Source organism: Helianthus annuus, chromosome 12 (assembly GCF_002127325.2).
Source record: "Helianthus annuus cultivar XRQ/B chromosome 12, HanXRQr2.0-SUNRISE, whole genome shotgun sequence".
NCBI lineage: Eukaryota > Viridiplantae > Streptophyta > Magnoliopsida > Asterales > Asteraceae > Helianthus > Helianthus annuus.
The window spans coordinates 26,776,271-26,785,186 of record NC_035444.2 but is presented as its reverse complement, the minus strand read 5'-3'; the positions used below and the strand labels follow the sequence as shown (position 1 = coordinate 26,785,186).

General features: G+C 33.0%; 1 protein-coding gene across 1 annotated transcript; it reads left to right on the top strand.

The window, feature by feature from the left end:
• Positions 1 to 839: 839 nt before the first annotated feature.
• On the top strand, positions 840 to 1,355 carry LOC110866559. The gene has a single exon (XM_022115702.1). It carries the CDS (start codon positions 840 to 842, stop codon positions 1,353 to 1,355), a length of 516 nt encoding a protein of 171 aa, XP_021971394.1.
• Positions 1,356 to 8,916: the final 7,561 nt, after the last annotated feature.

Here is an 8,916-nt window from a genome sequence, read left to right as displayed (position 1 = left end):
TTTAATTTAATATACTTGTTTTATTTTTTAAATATAATTTAAATAAAAAAGTGTATGCCACGTGTCCCTTCACGCCACCCATCCACGACCCATCCCACCCTGCGCTTTTTGGACTTTGAAAAAGAAATTTGATAGCGCTGATGTGACTGCCATATGTCGCATCATGCCTCTCCCACACCGTGTAGTCTAAAAGTAAATCAATCATCAATATATCCATATGCCGACTAAAATAAATCTTATAAAAACTGTCCATAAAATCAAATCCTATATCCAATTTAAACATTTCATCTCTATAAACATGTATACACTAACTCTCATAAATTCGATAAAACCTCGTCCGTAAAACCAAATCCAACAACCAATTTAAACATTTCGTCTCTATAAACATGCATACATTTAGTGTCATAAATTCTATATAAAAAACCTCCGATAACCAATTTAAACATTTCGTCTCTATAAATATCCATACGCTGACTGACATAGATTTTATAAAACCGATGTTTAAAACCAAATCCGATAACCAATTTAAGCATTCGGTCTCCATCAACTTCCATATGTCAACCATTATAAATCTTATAATAACCGTTTGTAAAACCAAACCGATAACCAGTTTAAACATTCGGTCTCCGTAAACTTCTATACATCAATCATCATAAAATCTTATAAAACTGTCCGTAAAACCAAACCAATAACCAAAGACTAACACCCGTGACAAGTCAAGTAACATAACAAACTCCTCGCTCCTTCCTTTCACGCGCATTCATTTATTTTCTTATAAATTCACAATCCTTCCTTTCACACCCCCTAACAAACTCTCTCTCTCTCTCTAGAATAACCAAATGGGAAACTACATTTCATCTTGCAGCAGTTTCAATCTCAGCTTCATTTCTTCACCCAAAATAAAAACCACCAAAGCCGCTAGAGTAATCTTCCCCACAGGAGAAATCCGACAATTCCAAGACTCCATCAAAGCGGCCGAGATCATGCTCGAATGCCCAAATTATTTTCTAGTGAACTCGCAATCATTGAACATTAACAGGAGGTTCTCTCCTTTATCTGCCGATCAAGATCTTCAATCCGGAAACGTCTACATCATGTTTCCGATAAGACGAGTGAATTCGATGGTTACACCGGGTGATATGGCGGTTTTTTGGTTGTCTGCTAATAGTGCACCGAAACGGATATCCGGGAAGATATCGCCTGAGTTGGCATTGGGTGGCGATGCGGCGGAGACGGTCAGGAGTGAGGTGAGGTTGGTGGTCGATGTGCCGGAGTTTGGTCACCGGATAATGGTTTCCCGGTCGAAGAAACCGGTTTTAGATACCATTACGGAGGAGCCGGTTCGGTCTAAGTAGTTTGTTATGTTATATTTTGGTTTCAAAGGGTAGAATAGTAAATTTGTGGATATATCATATATGGATGATATGTGGAATTCTTTGTTTGAATTTTGAATTCTATTTTCAGATAGTGGATTTTTAATGTTGTCACAGTATTTTTCACATTTTTTTTAATATTCAACAAAGCCCGGTCATTCAGTACAGTTACAGATAAAAAGTCATTCACGCCCGTAATTGCAGATGACATTGATAACTCGGTCTATTATCAATTTTAGAGGAAATCTATTGTTCGAAAGCCTATTGTAATAAAACCAATGACTTGAGCAAATCGAAAGTCCATTGTAATAAAACCAATGACTTGCGTATGATGTTTTGTTACGAGCAAATATATATATTAATAGATATAGGTAGTAAATTATAAAAATTGAGATGATATAAAGATTTTAATATCCTAACTTTTCAAAACAAAGATTTTAATGTGAATGCTAAAAAGGATCCTAACTTTTCAAAACGTGTTACCATGATTATAATAGCGACTTACATTACACTATCATACCATATATTATATTAAGGGACACATTAAAAACAATGTTATCTGTTATTCATACTTTTTTTTCTTTCACATCATAAACAAAAGTTCCATAACAAAATTATATGGTAAACAAATTATGTTCAACCATTACATATTAGTGATAAACAAAATATAATACCAAGGGTTTGACCTAAAAATTGTCAAAACCGGACAATGAATACCCCTACATGTAGGGGCCATCGTTGGATTTTTTGGTGTTTCTGTAAAGACTGATAATCTATTAATTCATATTGAAGAACTATATGGCTCATGACATAGATAGACAACATCAATCCTATGAATAAGCTGAGAACTAGAAGACGTACTAGACAATATACAACCGTACTAGACAATATACAACCGTACTATACAATATATCATGAGATAATAGATAAATTAATAAAAAACGAGTATGAACAAACATTGTTTAATTTATGTTTGTTAAGTTTTGTCAATTACGTTAAAATTTATCTCAACTAGAACTATCAATTCAAAACAGTTATAAAACAAAATAACGTTTGAAAACATATCTTTTTATTTTATTTAACGACATAATTCGATTTATATAAAGTAAATTTTCCTATCCGAGAAGTTCCCGGGTTATAACCTAGTTAGTGATAAACAAAGTATAATACTATATATTTAAGCATTACATCTTCGCTTCGTCATCCTCAAATTTTCCACCTGAATTCCATAACTCCACATTGTAGATACTCTTAAATAGGGCCGTAACAGAAGTTACACTTCTATATAAATTGAACCGAACCTTTTGTTTTCTTCTTGAAAATTGTATGAAATTATAAATAATTTTTTTGAACTATAGGTGACTTATATAGAAGTTGACCTTTTATATAACATGCATATAGATATAAATCTTTAAAACATTGATTTGTTTTATCGTATAAAGTATCTTCTTGTTTAAAAATGTAATATCCAAATAATAAGTTAGTTAAAGTACAACTTCATTATGAAACCACCTTTTTGTTAAAGAGAAAAATGATGTTTGCTGTTCCATTATCCATGATGGATCAAAAGGCATGACGTTGGACCACAACGTTGTTTTCATAGACAAAACATGTTAATTGCATAGTTAGACTAATAATAATTACAATAAATTAATACTTTTATAATATTGTCCGTCCTTAAGTTATGCGTTTTTTCAGTTAGGCTAAAAGCATCTTTAATTTATGCCTCTTCTTGTACATGTGTTCATCAAGTTGAGATTTCGCTTCTCATTTTATTTTATTTTATTTGTGTTTTATATGCATTTAAGACAGATGCCGTATAATATACTTATTTTGGTCAAAAATCTAATTAAGGATAATGTAACTAAATCTCAAATGTGAGTTAGAGTGCTTAGGTAATTTATGATGATAGAAATGAATATAAGGCTGTAAATGCAATCGAACGCATAGATTTATACAAGGAAAAGCCCTTGATCATTAGTAGATCGCCGACACAACAACCTCGGGTAGTGAAAACTATCACTACCAACTATATTGGACAATGAAAAGTGATTACAACTTCGGATATTGATCAAGTGTGTTACAACTGATTGCTAAGAGTGTTTTTTGAGCATCTGGTTTGTAATGTGTGTATGCGAAAATGTGAATATGTCCTATAACACTTGATCAACCCTTTTTGAATAACAACAACAACTAAGTCTGAAAATCTTGCATGACCACGTTCACTCCCCATGACCGTTGTGGAATAAGCACGTGCAGCTCCATAACGAATTAATTCCGAGATTCCAGCTTAGACTTAGTCCACTTCGTTGATATCTTGCACATGAACATAAGAAAATATCGAGAACAATTATTAGAAACTTATAAGTAATGCAGGGCCGTTCTAACGTTTTTGGAGGCCCTAAGCGAACTACAAAGGAATCTCGGAATTAATTCGTTATGCAGGGCCGTAAAGGAATTGAGATTGAGATTTGAGACATTGAATAACCATAGCGATGATTTTTCCTAATCTTGGCCCTAATTTCGCGCAATCCGCAATCAGTTTCACCTGGTTACTCAAAAAACGCTGCAAGTAACGAGGGTTGATGTGTTGTGTGCGTGGACAATGCAGACTCCTAGTGTAAATTCTAAATCTTGGGCCTAGAAACGTTGTTTAAATGGCAAAAAAAACAAGTCTAATATATGAAAGGAAATAAAATTGGACGCCCTTATTTTTTGGTGGTCCTAGGCCTTAGCCTAGGTTGATAAGCCTTATGGATTGGCCCTGAAGTAATGCTAAGGATCCTTGATCCTCTGAGTCTCTGCACTACCCGCTAAGAATAAATGATCCAGGCAACACCTCAAAATATTAGATCCATTATAACTAAAATCTAGCCTCTTAACAATACTGTATACTAGAATATAGTACTATATATGCTTTAATAAAACTAAAGCGTGGCTTCCAAAAACTTGTCCAATAGAAGTTACAGCCAGTTGCTAGCCAAAACTGGTTATAAAATGAAATTACAAAAAATGGTCTCCTTTAGGCCGGAGGGTGTGGGGCCGTCACCTCCGCCAGATCATCATGAATGGCGCCTAAGGGCGCCACCACCCCATACCACCGAAATCAAGAGGAGGCGTCATAGGTGGTTTCGCCAACATAGTAACGGAGACAAGTGGGCTTTATTGAGGAAGGATTGGTTAGGGGGGGGGGGGGGGGCGCTATAGCATGAAGGGGCTTTATCCCACACCCTTCAAGTTAAGGGGAGAGGCCTTAAAGCCCCTGTGTGACGTGGCGTTGTTAAAGCCTCCCCCACACCCTCCAGCCTTACTCTTCATTTACTTTGTTTTTTAATATGTACTGTATATAATTAAAGGTTAGAGTAACTAGTATAATATTTAGTAGTAAGTTATCAAGTCAAGTTCAAGCAATATTTATGATCTCAATTCTCAAGTGTATGCCAGCATGTATATTAGAAGAAACAGAATAAAACACTTTAAATGGGTTACGATGTATTCTATGTATTTATGCTACAATTGGTTCTTTTTTTTTCTAACAGAAGAAGAAACAGAATAAAACACTTTAAATGGGTTACAATGTATTCTATGTATTTATGCCACAATTGGTTCTTTTTTTTCTATTTCTGTTAGAAGTGTCTTGTTAGGTCGAACCAGGCTAGAGAACAAATATGGGTTACAATGTATTCTAACTGTTTATATTATTTTCAGTTGGGTACCCATTACCCAAGGCCTCTTTGGTTATAAACGAGTTTTTTTAGTTGAATGAAAAAAATATGTTTTTTAATCGTTAAGTCAAACACCATTTAAACCTAGATCTTTATGGGATTGAACTCTTACCGCTTAAAAAAAAAGGACACATTTTCCAACATCTTGCTGTTATTAAGTTAAAATCCTTTTGGCTGTTACGATTTTCTCTGTTTTTTGTTTTTGGAACCGACAAAGACAAAATATCATGGCCTTTTTATTTGATTAACAGGAACTTCTTAGATGTAATCATGGAGCATGCGGGTTTTGGGAGAACTTAGGGGTTGTTTGGCAACTTCTGAATGGTTAAGTGCTGAACCAGTAAGAGGTCTGAACCATTAAGTGCTGAACTAGGAATATGTCTGAACCATTAAGAGTAAGTATAATGTTTAACCGTTAAGAGACAAATATCTAACCAATTCAGATTAGAGGTCTTAACCATTAAGACTCTGTATAATGCTTAACCATTCAGTGGTAAATGTCTGAACCATTCAGACATCTGCTCGCGAAACGAACAGTCTGAATCATTAAGTACTAAACCAGTAAGAACTCCATTAAGAGGTAAACAAACAACCAACCTCTTAGAGACCATTGTTCTATTTAAAATTACATTTTGTAGCTTCATAAAGGTTTAAATTAAGTAAAGGCACTATTGATGTTTGTTTATTAAGGGATCACACAAACGTGGATACGGTATGAGTGAACAAAACCTTTTGGTACCGAGAATTTATCCCACGTGACAAGTTGGTATAGAGTTAGAAACCATTCTTTGTGTAGTGGTATAGAATAGTTTCGGGAAGGGGGTGTTGAAATCACCGAAATCCCGATTTTAACCCATTATTCACATCCGAATTGCCTCATGTCACTCAAGCGCATTATTGCAACTTAGGGGATTCAGTCTGTTTGGTATGTGTGATGGAATGGATAGGGGAATGGAATGAACGAGGTAATGGAATCGACAACCGAATGAAATGAATCATTCCATTCAATTGTGATGTTTGGTTACTTATATGTGAATAACATGAATCATTACTTTGTACAATTTGATAAGCAAAAAAACGAAGTAACGAAACACAATTGTATTAAAAACGATAAAAAATATAATTGCCTCAATAATAATAATAATAATAATAATAATAATAATAATAATAATAATAATAATAATAATAATAACAATAATAAAATATTAATGTTAAAAAAATTAATAATAAAATTTCGGTATATATTAATATTAGCAGTGGCGGAGCTTGACCAAAAGCTTCGAGGGGGCGTAAATGACGAGACCCAAATTTTTTTTCCTATCGTTATGTTTCGGGTCGGGTCGGCTATCGATTCGGGCCAGGTCAAATAATAATAGTTCTAAATAAAACTAAAAAAAAATCATTTATTCAAAGGACCCGTCCTTACACATAAAAACTTGTGACTAAGTATATTGTGTGGTGGGTAATCTAGGGTTAAACAAATAAGAGCTAAAATATATTTACAAAACTACCCATATACAAAGTGGTAACAAACTTTACTTTAATTAAATTGTATAAATATTTAGGATATACAAAGTGGTAAAAAACTTTACTTTAATTTATATATTTTATAAATATTTAGGAAAAATAATTGGGGGAGGCGATCCTATATAATTTTTAAAATTTCCGGACGAAAAATCGAAAAATGTACACTTCTAACTGAAATATTGGGATGGGCGGATGCACCCCCGGGTAACAACTAACCTTCGCCTCTGAATATTAGTATTAGTATTAATATTAATATCAATAATATAAATATATTTACAACAACAACAACAACAACAACAACAACAACAATAATAATAATTCTTACTATTACTTGAAGGAATGAAAAAAAACTTCTTATTATCAAGTAATGGAAATTGTTATATTTGTAAAGAGTTACATTCTTTTAGAATGTTTCATCCCATTACTTCATAATAACCAAATATATTTTTCTTTTCATTCCATCAAAATGATTCATTTCATTTCACCTTCTCTGTTTCTTCGTATCACACCTCCCTTATATGATTCAACCAATTGTACGATGATCAGTTGTTGTTAAACAATAATAACTCACATTTTTCAAGTGTTGCATTGCATTAATAGTGTGGGCCTGTGAGAAACTGTGTGACAACAAGCCCATGATCTTAGTGGACCAAATGAGTGAAGCTGGCTAAATGATGGGTCCGGTCTAATTGCTTCCGTATCAATCTGGGCCCATGCATCTACGTATGGTCTATAAATAATCAAAAGTACAATGTTTATTCTTGTAATTTTGTCGGTCTCGATGATTTTTTCCGTTTTAAAACATAAACATCGTTCAAACTTCAAACAATTTTTTTTAACTGTGTTTAATTCTAAACTAGTAATTATATCCGTCGTGCGCTGCAGTGATGGTGATGTCGAAACGTACGGTAACCTGAATTTTTACCTTCGAATGAAAACTTATTATATTTAATCAAACTCGTTTCCGAACAAAATTTACGTCAAAATGTTAACCAACTGAAAACGTATGTAAAAATGTAGACCAACTGAAAACGTAGTATTACATTTGACCCGACTTTTTTTTTTTTTTTAAAAAAAGGTCGAAACTCGAAACCATAGTTATCAAAGGTGTTAAGCGCACTTAAGGCGCATAAGCCTCGCCTCGGACCTAGGCGTAAGGCGCAAAAAAGCGAGGGTCCAAGAAAAAACGCACATAAATGAAAAAAATATATTATGTATTAAAAAATAATAAATATATCTTGTAGGCATATAAAATTAATATTACTCTCTAAATATATCTAAAGAACTACTAAATTAGATATTAGAATCATCTATAACTAGTTTCAAAAACAAATTAAAAAATTAATAATCTTTGTAAAAGAAATTCTAACATATATAGTTGAGTACTTGCTATTATAATTTTAAAATTTTAAAATATGTTGAAGTAAAAATAATCTTTGCAAAAGAAATTCTAACATACTTGCTATAATAATTTTAAAATATTTCGAAGAAAAATGTATTTGTTTATAACTTTAAAGAAAAATGAATACTTTGTAAAAGAAATTCTAATATACATAGTTGAGTACTTACTATAATAATTTTAAAATATTTTGAAGAAAAACGAATTTGTTTATAACTTTTAAGAAAAATGAACTTGTTTATAACTTTTAAGAAAAATGAATACTTTGTAAAAGAAATTGTAACATACATAGTTGAGTACTTACTATAATAATTTTATGCATAGTCAGACTCTTTTCTGCAAAATAGTGTCTAACTTTTCTATGCAAAACACTGTTAAGATAACTTTTAAGCCATGCAAAACACTGTTAAGATAACTTTTAAACCAAACGTATGCTCGTCTCTTCAATAATCTCTTTTCTGCGCGTCATGTTATCTTTCATCATCTTCTCCTCTTCAAATTTCTGCTCTCCTATGATTCATTCATTAACCTGCAGAAGTTCGCGAGAACTGTGCAGAAATTTGGCATGAAAAGTCACCGGAAAGTCGTTTTGTCCAGAAACTTACTGGAAGAGCGCCTTTGAGAGCACAAGGTGGTATGGTTGCGCCTCGCCTGAAAATTGCGCTTAGGCCCACCAGGCGAGCGTTTTTGATAACTATGGTCGCTACGTAAACCAACTTAAACTTGTACCAACACGTAAGAAAATAGTTCTTGTTAAGGACCAACTAAAAATGTACAAAAAGTAAGCATGAAGAATGTTACATTGAACCCGACTCGTTTCCAATAACAATTACGTCGAAACGTAAGTCAACTTAAATTTATATGGACACGTACATAAAAATAATCATATAAG